The following is a 23,060-nucleotide window of genomic DNA, read 5'->3' on the forward strand; positions in this document are numbered from 1 at the left end:
CGATGCTACGATGGAGATCAAGGTGTCGCGCCGGTGACGATGGTGATCATAACGGTGCTTCGGAGATGGAGATCACAAGCACAAGATGATGATGGCCATATCATATCACTTATATTGATTGCATGTGATGTTTATCCTTTTATGCATCTTATCTTGCTTTGATTGACGGTAGCATTATAAGATGATCTCTCACTGAATTATCAAGAAGTGTTCTCCCTGAGTATGCACCGTTGCGAAAGTTCTTCGTGCTGAGACACCACGTGATGATCGGGTGTGATAGGTTCTACGTTCAAATACAACGGGTGCAAAACAGTTGCACACGCGGAATACTCAGGTTATACTTGACGAGCCAAGCATATACAGATATGGCCTCGGAACACGGAGACCGAAAGGTCGAGCGTGAATCATATAGTAGATATGATCAACATAACGATGTTCACCATTGAAAAGTACTCCATCTCACGTGATGATCGGACATGGTTTAGTTGATTTGGATCACGTGATCACTTAGAGGATTAGAGGGATGTCTATCTAAGCGGGAGTTCTTAAGTAATATGATTAATTGAACTTAAATTTATCATGAACTTAGTCCCTGATAGTATCTTGCTTGTTTATGTCTAAGTAGGGTCCGCACGCTTAAGGTTACGATGACAGTTATATTATGAGTTTATGCATTTTGATGTACCGAAGGTTGTTCGGAGTCCCGGATGTGATCACGGACATGACGAGGAGTCTAGAAATGGTCGAGACATAAAGATTGATATATTGGAAGCCTATGTTTGGATATCGGAAGTGTTCCGGGTGAAATCTGGATTTTACCGGAGTATCGGGAAGGTTACCGGAACCCCCCGGGAGTTAAATGGGCCATGATGGGCCTTAGTGGAAAAGAGAAGAGGCAGCCCTACATGGGCTGCGCGCCTCCCCCTTCCCCTAGTCCTATTAGGACTAGGAGAGGTGGCCGGCCCCCTCCCTCTCTTTTCCCCCTCCACGAATCCTATTCCAACTAGGATTGGGGGGGGGGGAATCCTACTCCCAGAGGGAGTAGGACTCTCCTGGCGCGCCACACCTTGGCCGGCCAGCCTCCCCCCTCTAGTCCTTTATATACTGAGGCAGAGGCACCCTAGAACACACAAATTGATCCACGTGATCTATTCCTTAGCCGTGTGCGGTGCCCCCAGCCACCATATTCCTCGATAATACTGTAGCGGAGTTTAGGCGAAGCCCTGCTGCCGTAGTGCATCAAGATCGTCACCACGCCGTCGTGCTGACGGAACTCTTCCCCGACACTTTGCTGGATCGAAGTCCGGGGATCGTCATCGAGCTGAACGTGTGCTCGAACTCGGAGAAGACGTACGACTACATCAACCAAACGCTTCCGTTGTCGATCTACTAGGTATGTAGATCACACTCTCCCCTCGTTGCTATGCATCACATGATCTTGCGTGAGCGTAGGAATTTTTTTGAAATTACTACGAAACCCAACACAGGGAGAGAGATATTTTGGAAGGGGAGCATAATACTGGATATTTCAAAGTAATAGCCAACCAGAAAAGAAGAAAGAAACAAGTGCAGATGCTGGAAGGTGAAGATGGACCTGTGGATGAGCCTAAAGGTATGCTAGATGTTGCTGTTAAATTTTATAAGAAGCTTTTTGGTTACCAGGAAAAAAATTAACATCACCCTGGAAGATGACTTTTGGGGTGAAGATAATAAAGTTACTAGGGCTCAGAATGATATTCTGAACACCCCTTTTACTGAGCTAGAAATTAGAGAGGCAGTCTTTGGCTCATATGCTGAGGGAGCTCCTGGACCTGATGGGTTCTCTTTTCTATTTTACCAACAATTTTGGGAGATTATTAAGAATGACCTGTTTGCTTTGTTTAGAGATTGGGAAAGAGGTGAACTAAATCTGTTCAGACTTAATTTCTCCCTACGTACTCTAGTCCCTAAAGAGGTAGATGCTGTCAGGCTTGAAAAATTCAGACCCTTGGCAATGACTAATTGTAGTTTTAATTTTTTTTCAAAATGTGTTACTAATAAGTTTGGCCCTATCTGCCATGAGCTTATTTCTCCTAACCAAACTGCTTTCATTAAAAGCAGATATATAGTAGAAAGTATTGTGGTATCTCATGAAATAATTCATGCTGTACATGCTAGGAAAAAATCTGTTTTTGTTTTTAAACTGGACTATGAGAAAGCATATGACATGGTTAATAGGGAATTTCTAGTGGATGTGCTGACCACAATGGGCTTTAGCCCTAGCTGGATCAATAAAATCAAATCTTTATTGTACAATGGATCTGTTGGTGTCAGATTGAATGACATGAACAGTGATTTTTTCCTAACAGGCAAAGGAGTGAGACAGGGTGACCTAGCCTCACCACTGCTGTTCAATATTGTTGTTGATGTCTTTACTAGAATGTTAAATAAAGCATCGTTAAAAAAGTTTATTGAGGGGGTATTCCCCCCTCAAACCCAGCTGGAGTTATCAGCCTGCAATATGCAGATGATACTCTTTTATTTGTTAGCGATAACTTAGATCAAGCTAAGAATTTTAAATGGTTACTTTCCTGTTTTGAACAGATATCTGGTTTGAGAATTAACTTTCACAAAAGTGACTTGGTCCCTATTAATGTTGAACCTGATAGGGCCAACATTTTTGCCGAAGTCATGGGGTGTAAACTTGGGGTTTTCCCTATTAAATACCTGGGAGCTCCCCTTCATTATAATAAGCTTAAAAAAGAAGACCTCCAACCTGTGATTGACAAAATTATTAAAAGAGGGGCAGGCTGGAGGGGCAGACTTTTATCCTTTGGCAAGAGGCTAATCTTAGTGCAATCTTGCCTAGCTAGTATTCCTTCCTATTTGATGGGTATAATTAAATTCCCTAAGTGGGCTATAACCATGATTAATTCCCAACTAGCTCATTGCTTTTGGGATGATTATGAGGGCCATTTCAAATACCACCTTGCTAATTGGGGGCCATAGCCACCAAGAAAAAATATGGTGGCCTAGGTATAACTAATTTGGAAGACTTCAATATGTGCCTCCTTGCCTCCTGGGGCAAGAGATATATGTTAGATGAGGGTAAGATTTGGAAGAATATAGTAGATTATAAGTATAATATTCAGAGTCCTAACATCTTTACCTGCTCCAGTGTGGGAGCATCACCTTTCTGGAAAAGGATACTCTGGGCCGTTAAGGCTTCTAAATTCGGATATGTATGGAGGGTGGGTAATGGCAGAAATGTTAGGTTTTGGGAAGATTGTTGGTGTGGTGATATTAATCTTGCTACTAAATACTGGAGACTATACTCCATTGCGGTGGACCAACAAGCTACCATTGAGGAGGCTTGGGATGGAACCACCCTTAAAATCAATTTCAGGAGATGTTTTTCGCCTGATATGATGTTAGAATGGAATAGCCTCTTTGAGGATATTAAGAATGTTATTCTTACAGACAGACCTGATACTCTCGTATGGAAATACGAGACAAAAGGGCTATATACAGTGAAATCCTTCTACAATATTGTTAATTTTAGAGGGATCCTGCCTGGGGTTAAGCCCGTGGTGTGGAAAACTAAAATTCCCCCTCGTATTCAAATATTTTGCTGGTTGATAACGAATAACAAACTATTGACCAGAGACAACCTGTGCAAGAGACAACATGTTCCAGATAAAACGTGTCTTTTTTGCTCTGAACATGAGTCCTCTTGTCATCTATTTTTCTCTTGTGTGGTTGCTGCGGAACTTTGGAGAGTTGTCAGGGATGCGGCCAATATCAAAGTTTATGAAGATATTCATGAAATGATGATAGCCTGGGCCAGCAAACCTGACACGGCGGCTAAGTTTATACAAGATGCAGCCATGTGGGCTCTCTGGAGGAGCAGAAATGATATATGTTTTAACCGAATGCCTTGGATGGGTATGCAGGTGCTCGTTTGGAAAACTGCGAGAAACTTGTCTTTATGGGAGGTGGTCTGTCCAGATGCTCTCAAATCGGAACTAAAAGAGATCGTGCAAATGCTGGAACATTGGGCGAGAAGACCCCCACCCCTACTGTGTCCGGATCCAGGCTGATGAGGGGAAGACTCGAGGGAGAGTAAGCTGGGAGTGAGCTGATCTGGATGTGAGCTGAAGATACGAAGAACTGAAGATCCTGATCTACTTTATTCCTGTTTGTCTTCTCCCCTGTAGCTTTGCTCTCGTGGGTGCCTTTTAGTGGGATATGTTTCCACCTGGCAGAATGTTGCTCCGTTGATGTTCCCCTTTAGAGGGTAAGCTTTGTAATGCTTGAATAGATACACATCCTGGATACTGTTTGTGTGGTTTCATTGGTAATGCAATGGAGCCGGGGCTGCGGCCCTCTTTCTCTAAAAAAAAACCTTCGATAAGCTGCCACTAAAAACTTTTCTTTGTTCCCTAGAAGAAATTTTCTTATTTCATTTTTAAAATACATTGCTGAAATCAGATTATCTAAAGTATAAGAAAAATGTAAGTTTTGCTCTCTAGCAACACAACTTAAGATAAACGTGATATTGTGTTGGCTTTTATCTGGTTCCTACTAAACTAGAGACCTAACCACAGCAAAGCCCAGATACAATGGGAATAACAAGTTCAAATACAAATAAATACAAGCCAATCACAACTTGCGGGACAAATACAATAACAATCAAAGCCCGGAACGATACAGGAGTGAAGGGAGGAGGGATTCTGGTCACACACACACACACACACACACACACACATCGGTGACATCAATCGACCGAGAATTAGTGCCCAGCCCTAGGAGTGTCCCTTAATTATTTATTTAATTAAGGATGTGCGTGTGTGTAATAATGGATGAGATTTGCTGTCACCGTGAGTTGTGTATTTATACTAGCGCACAAGCTAGCTCGATGGGTTGCTTCTCTAAACACCTAATCTTAGAGTCATTATTATTCTCCTTTCAATAGGGAAACAAGAATGTCCACTTGTACGTACCGGGCAAATTCCAATACATGTGCCGGCCTGGTCGAAAAATTCAAGCCACCCAGGAAGCGGAGAGACCTCATTAGTTCGAAAAAATAAATAAGCGGACACCTCATCGGTTTGAAAAAAGTAACTAACCTGTTGTGGCATTACGGATTATTAACTTCCCCAGCAGCTAATTTGGTCTGGCGGGCGGTAGGTTCGGAAAAAAAAGAATATCCACTTGCCCGGTTGAAAAGTTGAAGCCAATGGTAAACGTAGACCTCACCAGTTTGTAAAAACTAAACCAAGACCACACCGGGTCATAAAAAAGAAGCGCATACCTTATTAATTTGAAAAAAGTAACCAACATGCTATGTCGCCGTGAACGCCGCGTCAGGCCCTGCACTAGTAAAAGCATCGATTCATGGATGCATACAAAAGCAAAGCAATGCATATTACACACGATACGCCACACACAACGACATTCCGAGCAGATGTGGATTAGCTTCTCAAGAGGCAGCCTGTGTAGCAGCAAATCGTGCCCTCTATTTGAAGCAGCAGTACGTACGAGATTTAATATACCTATCAGGTATGCATCCAATTGAATTAGTTAACGATTTCTCTCAAGTGGAAGAGAAACTGGAGAAACAGAGTTGGGGTCGCTAAACATGATGGGGCGATCCTAGCTTTAGTGATACTAGATGACTTGTTGTGTCAATTGACGAAAATGGCGGAGTTACTCCAGAAGAAATGTATGGTAATCTATTCCCAAGGTTATCGACTTCAAAAGTAAGAAAGTTAGATCATCACAATATACATTTTAGGTGGTGAATTATCGACATATTTATTCCAGGTAAGAATTGAAGCGAATCAGTAAGTGGGTGAGGTCGTACAAAATAAGCGGAGACCTCACGGCGGAGTTACGCCAGAAGAAATGTATGGTAATCTATTCCCAAGATCATTGACGTCAAAAATAAGAAAGATAGATGATGTAATAGACGTTTTAGGTGGTGAATTATGGGCTTATTTAATCCAGGTAACAATTGCAGCCAATCAATAAGCGGAGACCTCACTGGGTCATAAAAAAAAAATAAGCGGAGACCTCACCGGGTCGTAAAAAATAGGTGGGGACCTCATCGGTTTGAAAAAATTAACCAACATGTTTTGTCACCGTGGATGTCTCGTCAGGCCTTGCTATAGAAAATGCATTGATTCATGGATGCATACGAAAGCAAGGCAATGCCTATTACACACGATACGCCACACACAACGACATTCCGAGGAGATGTGGATTAGCTTCTCAAGAGCAGCCTGTGTCATGTAGATCGTGCCCTCTATTTAGCTTCTCAAGAGCAGCCTGTGTCGTAGAAGATCGTGCTCTCTATTTGAAGCAGCAGTATGTACTAGAGTGAATATACCCATCATTTATGCATCCAATTGAATTAATTTACAATTTCGCTCAAGTGGAAGTGATAAGGGAGAAAGAGAGTGGTGGTCGCCAAATACGATGGGTGATCCAATCTTTTGTAATACTAGGTGACCCGTTGCGCCAATTGGCGCAAATGATGTAGTTATGCCATAAGGAATGTATGGTAATCGATTCCCAAGATCATTGCCTTAAAAAATTAGAAAGCGAGATCATCATAATATATGTTTTAGGAGGTAAAATGTCCACATATTTATTCCATGCAAAAAGTAATAAAAATATTGTGTCACGTTACATGCCTTGAAGTTTGAACACATAGCCATTGTTTATCAATTTCTCTATAGAGGAAGAGGATCACAATAAAAACATATGTGATAATAAAAATGAGAGACATAGGGAATTTGAAAGGATCAAAATAACACTGAGATACTAACATCACTAAGTCCATGGTCGGCAACAACACCTAACATGGAATCTAGTACATAACTTAGACATGTGATATGTTTGTAAGATGCTTTGGCATGGCTCCCTGAGAAGCCAAAGTTTATAGTGTTAAAAGCATGCTCCCGAATCAGCATTAACTTGTACAAAATATAGGTATTGTCACAACCAGCATGCTCCCAAATCAGCATTAACTTGTAAAAAAATATAGGTATTGTCACAACCAGCATGTTGTCGAATCAGCATTAACTTGTACAAAATATAGGTATTGTCGCAACCAGCACCACAGGTCACAACATCACGGATTCCGAGTGTCAAAACACGGATACTCGATAAAGAGGAATGTATATTGAGTCTTTTAAAAAATGCTTAGAAAACAAGAAGATACTTGGTGAAAGCCAGTGTATGCCAAGTATTCCTAGAACACACTTGGCAAAGATCATATACTCGTCAATGAACCTAAAAAACACTCAGGAAACCTCCAAACATGCCAAAGACGATGGCCACTTCCATGTATTCAGCTGAGAGAGAACAGAAGAATCTTTGACACCTAAAGCAAGAAAAAAATGTCGTATCGAAATATCCATATGCGAGGCACACCTCAACGAGAAAGGGGCAAACTTCCGCACAAAGTACTATAATGACATTCTTCCCACTCGGTATAATCCCGTGGCTCGTTACAGTGCCGTCAACCCTGAAGAACTACCCCAGCTTAGCATTTTCACATGGCTGGGTGGAAGATCAAGTGGTCCAAATTTCAAGTCAATCCAACATATGAAGATGGAAGATATTATGTCGTATATACTGAAGAACATGACAGATATAACACCATACATAAATTAAGTGCTCACTATTTTTTTTTGCACACATTCCTACCCCAGTTTTTGTAACTCTTGTTCTTCTCATTGCCATAGATTCTAGCGTAAAACCTGAAAATGGAGAAGGCACCTTACCGACAAAGAATCTTAGGACCTTTTTAAAGAGGGTGGGGAAGTAGGCGGCGGTTGCATTTGCTAGTTCTCCACAAAATTACTTATCTATCTGTCATGGCTCCTAGTGAAAGCCATTTCAAGTTGACCTTACATTGAACCAATACACAAAGCTTTTCCTGTTAAACATGTAGGCAAGAACCGACATGGAAGCGAGTCGTGAATTGAGGCAAGTTTCCAAAGGCTATAACTATTCTGTCAAGACATTTGATTCTTATGGTGTGAATGGATAATGCTTACATAAAGATTTCATGATGAATCATTTATAATCTTCGTTGGCATGGTTCTTCTTTGATTCTTTCCATCTACCCCTCATCAAGATTCAACCCCAAGCATCACTTGTACTATTGTACATGGTATTCGCTATATGTGTGGTTTAACAAAAATCGATTCAGACATACTCAATGTAAACATATAAGAAGACAATCTAGGACTCGTCAAGGTTATGTACCTAGCCTTATTTATACATGATTTTTATAAATAAATATTTATGGATTCAACTATAGCAATTGTAAAATATGAAAAAAAAATGCATGGGAAAAGAGAGGCAAAAGAGATAAACCAGATGACTCCAAATATAGTTTTACGAATTTATCCTTCTTAGAATAAGAAATAGGAACTAAGAATAAATAATCTTGCAAGTAGAATAGAGCTGAACAGGAAACAAACTGGAAGTTACTCTAGGGATGAAAGCACTTGAGTAAAACTAAAGAAGGTATAAAATTGGAGATGGTTCGTTGTGATGTTTTGGTTGATAACAAGAAATTATGGAAGCTCAAAATTCCTCTAAGAGTGAAGATTTTCCTCGCATTTTTAACAGAGGGCTCATCTTGACTAGAGATAATCTGGCATGACGTAATTGGCAAGGTAGCAAGACATGTGTCTTCTGCCTTACAAGTCGATTGAACACTTACTTTTTAGTATAAATTCGCTCTGCGGTCTAGGCCATAGTTAAAGTAGTTTCAAATCTATACCCCCACATTGAGTACGTAACATGTTCGGCCATTTTTTGTGGGGCATTGATAAAAATTTGATGCACATATTATTGTGGGGCGGCTGCCTTTTGTCGGGCATTGTGGCTTATGATGTCTACTACACAACCTTCTTCTTGTAGACGTTGTTGGGCCTCCAAGTGCAGAGGTTTGTAGGACAGTAGCAAATTTCTCTCAAGTGGATGACCTAAGGTTTATCAATCCGTGGGAGGCGTAGGATGAAGATGGTCTCTCTCAAGCAACCCTGCAACCAAATAACAAAGAGTCTCTTGTGTCCCCAACACACCCAATACAATGGTAAATTGTATAGATGCACTAGTTCGGCGAAGAGATGGTGATACAAGTGGTATATGGATAATATATAAAGGTATTTGTAATCTGAAATTATAAAAACAGCAAGGTAACTAATGATAAAAGTGAGCGTAAACGGTATTGCAATGATAGGAAATAAGGCCTAGGGTTCATACTTTCACTAGTGTAAGTTCCCTCAACAATACTAACATAATTGGATCACATAACTATCCCTCAACATGCAACAAAGAGTCACTCCAAAGTCACTAATAGCGGAGAACAAACGAAGAGATTATGGTAGGATACAAAACCACCTCAAAGTTATTCTTTCCAATCAATCCGTTGGGCTATTCCTATAAGTGTCACAAACAGCCCTAGAGTTCGTACTAGAATAACACCTTAAGACACAAATCAACCAAAACCCTAATGTCACCTAGATACTCCAATGTCACCTCAATTATCCGTGGGTATGATTATACGATATGCGTCATGCAATCTTAGATTCATCTATTCAACCAACACAAAGGACCTCAAAGAGTGCCCCAAAGTTCTACCGGAGAATCACAACGAAAACGTGTGCCAACCCCTATGCTTAGGTTCATGGGCGGAACCCGCAAGTTGATCACCAAAACATACATCAAGTGAATCACGTGGTATCCCATTGTCACCACAGATACGCACGACAAGACATACATCAAGTGTTCTCAAATCTTTAAAGACTCAATCCGATAAGATAACTTCAAAGGGGAAACACAATCCATTACAAGAGAGTAGAGGGGGAGGAGAAACATAAGATCCAACTATAATAGTAAAGCTCGCGATACATCAAGATCGTGCCAAACCAAGAACACGAGAGAGAGATCAAACACATAGCTACTGGTACATACCCTCAGCCCCGAGGGAGAACTACTCCATCCTCATCATGGAGAGCACCAGGATGATGAAGATGGCCACCGGAGAGAGATTGCCCCCTCCAGCAGGGTGCCGGAACGGGTCTAGATTGGTTTTTGGTGGCTATGGAGGCTTCTGGCGGCGGAACTCCCGATCTAATATCTGTTCTGAAAGTTTTAGGGTACGTGAGTATATATGGGTGCAGGAAGTACGTCAGTGGAGCTTCGGGGGCCCCACGAGGCAGGGGGCACGCCGTGGGGGGGGGGAGGGAGGGCGCCCCCACCCTCGTGAGCACCTTCCTTGGCTCCTGACGTGGGGTCCAAGTCCATCCGGTAGCTTTCCTTCCAAAAATAACTTCTCCAGTTGATTTCGTTCCGTTTCGACTCCGTTTGATATTCCTTTTCTTCGAAACACTGAAATAGGCAAAAAAACAGCAATTCTGGGCTGGGCCTCCGGTTAATAGGTTAGTCCCAAAAATAATATAAAAGTGGATAACAAAGCCCAATATTGCCCAAAACAGTAGATAACATAGCATGGAGCAATCAAAAATTATAGATACGTTGGAGACGTATCAGCTTACTAGGAACGATGTGGGTTTTTTAAATAAAGAGCTCCAGTGAGCTAGGGCTCCAATAGGACTTTTGGACTCTTTGAACTACTATATTTGTGTACCTTTTCATTCCTTTTTTCCCGAGCCAACTAATCAAGAAATACAACCACAACAAAGCCAAGATGCAATGACAATAACATGATCAAATACAAGTGTTGCCGTGGTTTTGTCACGGCAGATGTCCTAGTGAAAGGACTTAGTCGTGAGGCCATCGCTGCCAGGTGATTGCTTGAACGGGGTTGATCGAAATCGAGAGACAAGGGTTTACCTAGGTTCGGCCCCTCGCGGTGGAGGTAAAAGCATACTCCCGCTTGATTGATATTGATGATGATGATGATATCGTTTACAAAGGTGCGACTTGGCTAACCTAGTACTCGAGAGCTTGTAGCTTAATATTTTCGCGTCGGGGGCTCCTCTTTATATATAGGTTGAGACCCTGGGCTTACAATAGAGTCCGGGTTGCATTGTGATCCGTGATATAGTATGCTTCCTAGCTGTCTTGCTTCCTAAGTAAAGAAACTTTATATGGCAACTTGTACTTCTAGATGATGAGCGGGCGCCTACTGGTACTGGCCCATGAGTCTGCCCACTCCTTAAGCCGCCCTGTAGGCCTTAAGGTCTTGAACATCTTCAGCCCATCTTATGTCCTGCTCCGCAAGTCGCCAACAACATAAATCGGCCCAATTATGGCGGGTCATATCACGGGCTTATATCCCCAACAAGTGTCGTCACAAGACACATCACAAATAGAAAAACAATCAAAGCTCGGAACGATACAAGAGTGAAATTGAGGAGGGATCTGACTCTCTCTCTCTCTCTCTCTCTCTCTCTCTAACACACACACGCACACACATGTTGGTGACATTAGTCGGCCCAGAATGAAATGAGTTCTCGGTCAGCCGAGCCCTAGGAGTATGCTTTAGTTGTTTATTTATGCAACACACTTCTATGTGTTATTCATTCTATGAGTCTTACTGTATGCAGGAGGTGACACGGGATGAGGCATTGCATACGGACATGGTTCTTGGCCATAATTTTGAGGGATATGGAACCTATCAGTTCAGGGGTCACTCTCTTGCCGATCCAAATGAGCTCATGAGGCTTGGTAAGATGACCTTCCTGCTAATAGTTTTTAGTTGACTTTTTGAGTGCCAATAGTAGCACTGCTTGCCAGTTCCTCTTTGCTAACTGTATAAACTAAAAATGGATGAAACATAATTTAATCATGATGACAAGTTCCAGTTGTCAATCGTAGCATGGCTATCTCTCCCTTGAGAGCCATCTATATACTAAATTCACCGAGGATTCCAAATTTAATTGTTCAAATTGAACCTCATATTATCTAATCAGCTTGAATTTTTATGTGGTTCGCTGAAACTAATTGTAATATTTCAAATCATGGGTAGACATGAAGATTCAATACATAAATTCATCTATACTTCCTGAGAGTCCATTGCTAATCAGCTTATGATATTAAATGTATTCATATTAAATTGTTTGAATGCCTAATGGCTAGCCTTGGGGATGCACTTAATTTTTTTTCCTCTGTAGCCTGACATGTGCAAGGCATAGTAAGGCCATATTAGCTTCTTGTTTTTTTGGAATATATGGTATAGTTACCTAATGCCTGGCCAGGTATCCATTGTATGGTAGGCATGATTTGGCTCATCAGTGCACTTGCTGTCGGTTGTGTATTCACAGTTGCTAACATGCACAGACACAAATGTTCCGGTGATAGAAGACATTGCCATTACTGGCAAGAATGCAGATATAATGTATGTGGTTTGTGAGTTGTTATCGTGAAAATAAAATATATTCTTCTGATATCAGCAAGTTCCGGTAATTATTGTGTAGGAAGGAGAAGATGATATAGGTCAGCGTGGAGGACGACAAGGACAGCTAGTGCGGCCGTGGTCATTCTGGTGTTTGAGTTGTTGTAGTATTCAGGGATGGAATTATTTTCTTGTCCCAAGCAGAACCTGTAATAGTGTAACCGTCTCATTTTGGAATCTTGGATCTTTAACTTGCATCTTGATTAAGTAGACCTTGTCATAAGAGCTGTGCTCTATTAATAAAGTAGTATATTATTATTTGCTCTGCTATCCAAATTAATGCCCATAAATCAGCGCATGTCATGTGAAAAAGTTTCATGCATTGTTGCTAAATAACCTTCGATAAGCTGCCACTAAAAACTTTTCTTTGTTCCCTAGAAGAAATTTTCTTATTTCATTTTTAAAATACATTGCTGAAATCAGATTATCTAAAGTATAAGAAAAATGTAAGTTTTGCTCTCTAGCAACACAACTTAAGATAAACGTGATATTGTGTTGGCTTTTATCTGGTTCCTACTAAACTAGAGAGCTAACCACAGCAAAGCCAAGATACAATGGGAACAACAAGTTCAAATACAAACAAATACAAGTCAATCACAACTTGCGGGACAAATACAATAACAATCAAAGCCCGGAACGATACAGGAGTGAAGGGAGGAGGGATTCTGGCCACACACACACACACACACACATATCGGTGACATCAATCGACCGAGAATTAGTGCCCAGCCCTAGGAGTATCCCTTACTTATTTAAGCAACATGGTGCTACGTGCATGCATGCATAGCCGCATGCATATATACTTGGTACGTAGCCTAGTATGGAATCTGCCCGAGCACGGGGGGCGGGCTGTAGCTGCAGATGACAAACACGCCAGCGTTGCCGTCACAGAGGACAGCGCCGCAGCCGATGGTCTTGGTGTCCCTCCACACCAACTGTAGGTATCCCATGCACGACTCACCCGTAGGTGCGGAGCAGGTGTTGGTGGCGTGGTCGTAGTACTGCTTCCCGGACGCCCAATAAATCACTGCGTCCACCGCATTCCATTCGGCCCCAGCGGCCCGAAAAAGGTTCTCTCCGTATGGGCGCACCTCCGGAGAGAGTAGTAGCTGGCAGTCGGCGCGGCGCTTCTCCGCGTACGACTGCGCGTACGCCGCCACTATGGGGTCCCACGTCACTGGCCCCACACCGACGGCGGCGCGCACTTCATTGTGGGCGTTCAGCATGTCATCGGCCCCGTTCTGGGCGGTGACGATCATGGCGGACGCGAGAGCTAAGAGCAGTGCCGCCGCTAGCTTTGGCGAGTACTCCATCGCTAATGATGCCTTAGGAAATGGAGGAAAGATGTGCGTGTGTGTAATGATGGATGAGATTTGCTGTGTCAGCGTGAGTTGTGTATTTATACTAGTGCACAACCTAGCTCGATGGGTTGCTTCTCTGAACACCTAATCTTAGAGTCATTATTATTCTCCTTTCAATAGGTAAACAAGAATATCCACTTTTACGTACTGGGCAAATTCCCATACATGTGCCTGGTCCAAAAATTCAAGCCACTCAGGAAGCGGAGACCTCATCAATTCGAACAAAAAAAATAAGCGGACGCCTCATCGGTTTGAAAAAAGTAACCAACCTGTTGTTGGCTAATTTGGTCTGGCGGGCGGTAGGTATGGAAAAAAAAAAGAATATCCACTTGCCCGGTTGAAAACTTGAAGCCAATCAGTAAACGTAGACCTCACCGGTTTGTAAAAAATAAGCCAAGACCGCACCGGGTCATAAAAAATAAGCGCATACCTCATTAATTTGAAAAAAGTAACCAACATGCTATGTCGCCGTGAACGCCGCGTCAGGCCCTGCACTAGTAAAAGCATCGATTCATGGATGCATACAAAAGCAAAGCAATGCATATTACACACGATACGCCACACACAACGACATTCCGAGGAGATGTGGATTAGCTTCTCAAGAGGCAGCCTGTGTAGCAGCAAATCGTGCCCTCTATTTGAAGCAGCAATACGTACGAGATTGAATATACCTATCATGTATGCATCCAATTGAATTAGTTAACGATTTCTCTCAAGTGGAAGAGAAACTGGAGAAACAGAGTTGGGGTCGCTAAACATGATGGGGCGATCCTAGCTTTAGTGATACTAGATGACTTGTTGTGCCAATTGACGAAAATGGCGGAGTTACTCCAGAAGAAATGTATGGTAATCTATTCCCAAGAATATCGACTTCCAAAACAAGAAAGTGGCGATCATCACAACATACATTTTAGGCGGTGAATTATCGACATATTTATTCCAGGTAAGAATTGAAGCCAATCAGTAAGCCGGTGAGGTTGTACAAAATAAGCGGAGACCTCACGGCGGAGTTACGCCAGAAGAAATGTATGGTAATCTATTCCCAAGATCATTGACGTCAAAAATAAGAAAGATAGATGATGTAATAGACGTTTTAGGTGGTGAATTATGGGCTTATTTAATCCAGGTAACAATTGCAGCCAAGCAATAAGCGGAGACCTCACTGGGTCATAAAAAAAAAATAAGCGGAGACCTCACCGGGTCGTAAAAAATAGGTGGGGACCTCATCGGTTTGAAAAAATTAACCAACATGTTTTGTCACCGTGGATGTCTCGTCAGGCCCTGCTATAGAAAATGCATTGATTCATGGATGCATACAAAAGCAAGGCAATGCCTATTACACACGATACGCCACACAATGATTTTCCGAGCAGATGTGGATTAGCTTCTCAAGAGCAGCCTGTGTCATGTAGATCCTGCCCTCTATTTAGCTTCTCAAGAGCAGCCTGTGTTGTAGAAGATCGTGCTCTCTATTTAAAGCAGCAGTATGTACTAGAGTGAATATACCCATCATTTATGCATCCAATTGAATTAATTTACGATTTCGCTCAAGTGGAAGAGACAGGGGAGAAAGAGAGTGGTGGTCGCCAAATACGATTGGTGATCCTATCTTTAGTAATACAAGGTGACCCGTTCCGCCAATTGGCGCAAATCATGGAGTTATGCCATAAGGAATGTATGGTAATCGATTCCCAAAATCATTGGCTTCAAAAATTAGAAAGCAAGATCATCATAATATATGTTTTAGGAGGTAAAATATCCAGATATTTATTCCATGCAAAAAGTAATAAAAATATTGTGTCACGTTACATGCCTTGAAGTTTGAACACATATCCATTGTTTATCAATTTCTCTATAGAGGAAGAGGATCACAATAAAAACATATGTGATAATAAAAATGAGAGACATAGGGAATTTGAAAGGATCAAAATAACATTGAGATACTAACATCACTAAGTCCATGGTTGGCAACAGCACCTGACATGGAATCTAGTACATAACTTAGACATGTGATATGTTTGTAAGATGCTTTGGCATGGCTTCCCGAGCAGCCAATGTTTATAGTGTTAAAAGAACACTCCCGAATCTGCATCAACTTGTACAAAATATAGGTATTGTCACAACCAGCATCACATGTCACAACATCACATATTCCGAGTGTCAAAACACGGATACTCGATAAAGAGGAATGTATACTGAGTCTTAAAAAAATGTTTAGAAAACAAGAAAATACTCAGTGAAAGCCAGTGTATGCTGAGTATCCCTAAAACACACTTGGCAAAGGTCATATACTCGTCCATGAACCAAAAAGAAAACACTTAGAAAACCTCCACACCCGCCAAAGACGATGGCTACTTGGATGTATTCAACTGAGAGAGAACAGAAGAATCTTTGACGCCAAAAGCAAGAAAAAAATGCTGTATCGAAAAATCCATATGCGAGGCACACCTCAACGAGAAAGGGGCAAACTTCAGCACAAAGTACTATAATGACATTCTTCCTACTCGGCATAATCCCGCGACTCGTTATAGTGTCACAGTGCCGTTGTAACACCCACAATGCCGCTATATCTCCCACGTGTCGGGGTACAACTTAGAGGCATAGCCGCATGGTAGGTTTGTCGCAAGAGGGGTAATCTTCACACAATCCCATGTACTGAATAAGAAAGGGGTAAAGAGTTGGCTTACAATCGCCACTTCACATAAATACAAGTTAAACATACATCATCTAGAATACAATCAAGGTCCGATTATGGAACCAAAATAAAAGAAGACAACCCCAAATGCTAGATCCCCGATCGTCCCAACTAGACTCCACTACTGATCAACAGGAAACGAAACAAAACAACGATCAAGATCTTCAACGGGCTCCCACTTGAGCTGGGTTGCGTCACCTGCACTGGTATCATCGGCACCTGCAACTGTTTGAAAGTATCTGTGAGTCACAAGGACTCAGCAATCTCACACCCGGGAGATCAGGACTATTTAAGCTTATGGGTAGGAGAAGGTAGTGAGGTGGAGCTGCAGCAAGCACTAAGCATATATGGTGGCTAACATACACAAATAAGAGCGAGAAGAGAAGCAACGCAATGGTCGTGAAGCTAAAAGTGATCAAGAAGTGATCCTGAAACTACTTACGTTCAAGCATAACAAAAGAACCGTGTTCACTTCCCGGACTCCGCCGAAAAGAGACCATCACGGCTACACACGCGGTTGATGCATTTTAATTACGTTAAGTGTCAAGTTCTCTACAACCGGACATTAACAAATTCCCATCTGCCACATAACCACGGGCACGGCTCTCGAAAGTTTATACCCTGCAGGGGTGTCCCAACTTAGCCCATCACAAACTCTCACGGTCAACGAAGGATATTCCTTCTTCCGGGAAGACCCGATCAGTCTCGGAATCCCGGTTACAAGACATTTCGACAATGGTAAAACAAGACCAGCAAAGCCACCCGATGTGCCGACAATCCCGATAGGAGTCGCACGTACCTCGTTCTCAGGGCAACAGCGGATAAGACAAGCTACGAGTAAAACCAGACCTCGAGTTTCCCCCAGGTGGCCCCGCAGACGGCTCGGTTCGGACCAACACTTAGAGAAGCACTGGCCCGGGGGGTAAAAATAAAGATGACCCTTGGGAGCACGACTCCCAAGGGAAAAGTATAGGTGGTGGTGAGGCAAATGGTAAAACCAAGGTTGGGCCTTGCTGGAGGAGTTTTATTCAAAGCAAACTGTCAAGGGGCCACTAGTAGAAAAATGGTCAAACGTGAAGCACATTAGTGCCGGTTTGTAAAAAACCCGGCACTAATGTGATCAATAGTGTCGGTTCGAATGGCTATGCATTAGTGCCGGTTCGTAATGAACCTTTAGTACCGGTTCGTGCCACGAACCGGTACTAAAGGGGTGGTGGCAGGCTGGCGTCAGGCCAGGGCCCCACGAGTCCCTTTAGTGACGGTTTGTGACACAAACCGGTACTAAAGGTCTAACCTATAGTACCGGTTTGCGTCACCAACCGGCACTACAGAGTCTTAACCTATAGTCCCGGTTGAAGACACAAACCGGCACTATAGGGCAATTTTCAAACTCTACCCCCCCCCTTGTATCGCCATTTCAGTTTTGAAAAAATCAAAAGAAAATGATAAAAAATTCAAAAAATAAAATCCTTCGAGAGGTAGTTATATTACTACATCTACTTGTGAGGAAAATTTGAAAACCTAAATTTGGACATGTTTTGCAGAAAGTGTAGGGAAAATGTAAAATGGCTATAACTTTTGCATACGATGTCGGAAAAAACGTATAATATATCAAAAAATTCAGCATGAAAATCCGCATCCGATGGAGACCGCCTACGGCCTGTTTGGAATTTTTTAGAATCCTCAAATTCCAAAAGGAAAAAAAGATATGGTCAAATTTCAGTTTTTTTAAAAAAATTGGTTAAATCTGGTCAAAGTACTTATTCAAGAAGTATTAATGTTACTACATAATTATTCAAGAATATTAGTGTTACTAAATAATTATTTCAATTTTTTGAATTTTGGTCAAATCTGGTCAAACTATGGTCAAACTATGGTCAAACTTATTCAAGAAATATCAGCGTTACTAAATAATTACTGTTTTTTTAGAATAATAGTTTCAAACTCAAACGGTGAAATGTGTGACTTCATGCTCAAGCTAAACTCCTGAGGGTTAATAGGATTAACATCTTACTATTGTGAGGAAAACAACATGTGGAGGCTTGGAAACGAAGGAGAATAGAACCCGAAAGTTAAGCGTGCTCGGGCTGGAGTAGTGAGAGGGATGGGTGACCGGTCAGGAAGTTAGATGATTTGAAATGAGTGATCCACACTTGAGCAGTTAAGAGAGGTGATTAGAGACTAAATCATCAAATAATTCAGAAAAATTAAAAATCAAAAAAATCAAAAAAAATTCCAAATTTTTTTAAAAAAAATTCAAAAAAAAAACCTTTACTACCGGTTGGTAACACCAACCGGTACTAAAGGTCCCCCATACCAGGGCGTGAGCTCACGCCACGTGGTGGCACTTTAGCGCCGGTTCGTGCCGAACCGGTACTAAAGGGGGGGCCTTTAGTGCCCACACTTTAGTGCCGGTTCCATAACCGGCACTAAAGGCCCTTACAAACCGGTTTTAAAGCTCCGTTTTCTACTAGTGGGTTCCCATAACACCCAACCGCGTTAGGAACACAAAATCAAGGAACATAACACCGGTATGACGGAAACTAGGGCGGCAAGAGTGGAACCAAACACCAGGCATAAGACCAAGCCTTCCACCCTTTACCAAGTATATAGATGCATTAATTAAAAATAAGAGATATTGTGATATCCCAACATATCCATGTTCCAACATGGAACAAACTTCATCTTCACCTGCAACTAGCAACGCTATAAGAGGGGCTGAGAAAAAAGCGGTAACATAGCCAAAACAACGGTTTGCTAGGAAGGTGGGTTAGAGGCTTGACATGGCAATATGGGAGGCATGATATAACAAGTGGTAGGTAGTGCGACATAGCGATAGAGCGAACAACTAGCAAGCAAAGATAGAAGTGATTTCAAGGGTATGGTCATCTTGCCTGAGATCCCGTAAGGAAGAAGAACGAGTCCATGAAGAAGACAAATAGACGTAGTCGAACGGATCCTCACAACTCCGGAACGAAGCCAAAGCTAACGAGAAGCAACCCGGAAAGAAGCAAGCAACATGGTAAACAACCGTCACATAAACATGGCATGATGCAGAACCAAGTATGATGCATGTCCGGTTTAATGAGGCATGGCATGACAAAGTGCACAAACAACACTACAAGTTAAGTGGAGCTCAATATGCAACGAGTTGCATATTGAAGAAACACCACATGTCTTATTTAGTTCTCTCTCGGTTATGTACCCAACAATATTAAATGTTGTTAAACATGGCAAGAGGTGAGGCATATGAAAACTACCTATCTAGGCAAGTTTAAATGAGGCCGGAACAACAAACAACAAGTCCGGAAAATCCTCATATGCAAATTATTGATTTGGTACTGTTCTGCCCTAAATCATATTTTAGAGTTGTTAACCATGCAAAGCAAGTACACCATGTTAACCCTAGAACTCACTGAGTGTTAATCACATGGTGATGTGAACTAGATTATTGACTCTAGTAAACTCTTCGGGTGTTAGTCACATGGCGATGTGAAATATGAGTGTTAATCACATAACAATGTGAACTAGATTATTGACTCTAGTGCAAGTGGGAGACTGTTGGAAATATGCCCTAGAGGCAATAATAAAATGGTTACTATTATATTTCCTTGTTCATGATAATTGTCTATTGTTCATGCTATAATTGTACTAACCGGAAACCGTAATACATGTGTGAATACATAGATCGTAATATGTCCCTAGTAAGCCTCTAGTTGACTAGCTCGTTGATCAATAGATGGTCATGGTTTCCTGACCATGGACATTGGATGTCATTGATAACATTATCACATCATTAGGAGAATGATGTGATGGACAAGACCCAATCTTAAGCGTAGCACAAGATCGTGTAGTTCGTTTGCTAAAGCTTTTCTAATGTCAAGTATCATTTCGTTAGACCATGAGATTGTGCAACTCTCAGATACCGTAGGAGTGCTTTGGGTGTACCAAATGTCACAACGTAACTGGGTGGCTATAAAGGTGCACTACAGGAATCTCCGAAAGTGTCTGTTGGGTTGGCACGAATCGAGACTGGGATTTGTCGCTCCGTATGACAGAGAGGTATCTCTGGGCCCACTCGGTAATGCATCATCATAATGAGCTCAATGTGACTAAGGAGTTGGTCATGCGATCATGCGTTACGGAACGAGTAAAGAGACTTGCTGGTAACAAGATTGAACGAGGTATGGGGATACCGACGATCGAATCTCGGGCAAGTAACATACTGATAGGCAAAGGGAATTGCATACGGGATTGATTGAATCCCCGACATAGTGGTTCATCCGATGAGATCATCATCGAACATGTGGGAGCCAATATGGGTATCCAGATCCCGCTATTGGTTATTGGTCGGAGAGATGTCTCGGTCATGTCTGCATGGTTCCCGAACCCGTAGGGTCTACACACTTAAGGTTCGGTGACGCTAGAGTTGTTATGGGAAATAGTATGTGGTTACCGAAGGTTGTTCGGAGTCTCGGATGAGATCCAAACGTGACGAGGAGTTCCGGAATGGTCCGGAGGTGAAGATCGATATATTAGACGAAGGGTATTGGAGTCCGAAATTGTTCCGGGGGTACCGGGTGACGAACAGCGTGTCCGAAAGGGGTTTCGAAGGCCTCGGCAAGTGTTGGGGGCCTTATGGGCCAAGGGGAGGGGGCACATCAGCCCACTAAGGGGCTGAGCGCCCCTCCCACCCCATCTCACGTAACTTGTAGAGGTGGGGGCGCCTTTCTCGGGGGGCAGCCACCCCTCCCGGCTTGGGAGGCAAATTTCCTAGGGATGGGGGCGCCCAAACCCATCTAGGGTTTCCCCTGTGGCCGCCGCCCCTACCCTAGGGGAATCCTAGGGCGCCTCCTCCTCCCCCCTTGCCCCTATATATAGTGAGGGAGAGAGAGGGCAGCCGCGAACCCTTCCCCTGGCGCAGCTCCTCCCCCTCTCCTACACCTCCTCCTCCTCCGTAGCGCTTGGCGAAGCCCTGCCAGAGAACCGCAAGCTCCACCACCACGCCGATGTGCTGTCAAAGCTTTCCCTCAACTTCTCCTCTCCCCTTGCTGGATCAAGAAGGAGGAGACTGTAACACCCCGGATGTAACTTTCCCAATTTGTACTCCAACTCTTGCCGTTTCCGGCGTTAAGTTATTTTATTTTCTCGGGTTCGGGTCTTTGTCTCCGTGTGTTGTTATCGTTTTCATGCATCTCATATCATGTCATCATGTGCATTGCATTTGCATACGTGTTCATCTCATGCATTCGAGCATTTTCCCCGTTGTCCGTTTTGCATTCTGGCGCTTCATTCTCCTCCGGTGGTCATTTCTAGCTTTCTTTCATGTGTGGGGATTAAACATTTCCGGATTGGACCGAGACTTTCCAAGCGGCCTTGGTTTACTACCGGTAGACCGTCTGTCAAGTTTCGTTCCATTTGGACTTTGTTTGATACTTCAACGGTTAACCGAGGGACCGAAAAGGCCTCGTGTGTGTTGCAGCCCAACACCCCTCCAATTTGGCCCAAAACCCACCTAACCCTTCTCCATCATCTAGAGCGTTCGATCACGATCGCGTGGCCGAAAACCGCACCTCATTTGGACTCTCCTAGCTCCCTCCACCTCTATTTAGAGATCACTCCCCGAAATTTTCGGGGCAAACCCTAGATCTCTCCATCTCCTCGCGACCGGAGAAAAATCCCGCCGCCGGACATGTCCATTTCCACCCCGCTGCCGCCACTTGTCGCCCTCTGATTCGCCCGCCCGGGCGTCCACTCCGCCGCCGCCGCCAGGGCCCGCGGGGCCCACGTCCGGCCCTCCCGGCCCAAAGAGCCAGCACCGCCCCGCGCCTTCTCTTCCCCGTCGCCGGTCCCTTGCGCCGCCGCCGCCATCGTCGCACCCCTCGCCGGCGTTGACGCCGCCGCCTCGCCCGGCCTTTGCTCCGGCCGCCACCGCCGCGCCGCAGCGCGCCCCCGCCGGCGCCTCTCACCGCTGCCGTCGCCTTAGCGCCGCCCCGGCCCGGATCCGGCGAGATCCGACCGACCCCCGCTTCTCCGGCGAGCTTCGTCAACTCCGGCGAACAGGGACCCCGTCGAACCTCGGGAAGCGTGCAGATCTCAGATCCGGAGTGATTTGGGTTGACTTTCTCCCGAAACCCTAATCCATGTGCTCATGTTCATAACATCGTATCTCCGCATCCGTAGCTCCGTTTTTGGCATATAGCATATCAAAATGTTTGTCTCAGAGAGTACATCATTTCATTCCATTGCATCATTTTCATTTGAGTTCATCTTGACGCCCGAAATGCTGTTAGAAGAGGGCTACTTGAGATAATTGTCAGATCTGCTACTCCATTTAGACATTTGTCATTTTTGCCATGATTATTGTGTGCATGATATGCCCTGATGCTCTACATATGTTTTGTTAAGGGTTTTGTCATCTTTCCAGAGGTGCAACCCATGTATTTTTGTGATGTGTGTGGTGACTAGCACAAGCTTGCCAAGTGAGGCACTTGGTAATTCTGTTTTCAGGGACTTAGCAATTCCACTAAGTCCTTGAGCGGTTTATCCCATGTTGTCATATGTTCATGTTGTTTCCTAG

The 23,060-nt window shown here is 43.3% G+C and overlaps 1 protein-coding gene across 1 annotated transcript; it reads right to left on the minus strand.

The window, feature by feature from the left end:
* Window positions 1-13,021: 13,021 nt before the first annotated feature.
* On the minus strand, window positions 13,022-13,762 carry LOC123059646 (pathogenesis-related protein 1). The gene has a single exon (XM_044482159.1). The coding sequence runs from the start codon at window positions 13,735-13,737 to the stop codon at window positions 13,240-13,242; it is 498 nt and encodes a 165-aa protein (XP_044338094.1). The 5' UTR covers window positions 13,738-13,762; the 3' UTR covers window positions 13,022-13,239.
* Between the last annotated feature and the right edge of the window lie 9,298 nt (window positions 13,763-23,060).

This window comes from Triticum aestivum, chromosome 3A (genome assembly GCF_018294505.1).
Source record: "Triticum aestivum cultivar Chinese Spring chromosome 3A, IWGSC CS RefSeq v2.1, whole genome shotgun sequence".
Lineage (NCBI taxonomy): Eukaryota > Viridiplantae > Streptophyta > Magnoliopsida > Poales > Poaceae > Triticum > Triticum aestivum.

Bases quoted from the DNA above. Each gene is read 5' to 3' on its own strand.
- LOC123059646 (XM_044482159.1), bottom strand. From the start codon at position 13,737: ATGGAGTACTCGCCAAAGCTAGCGGCGGCACTGCTCTTAGCTCTCGCG.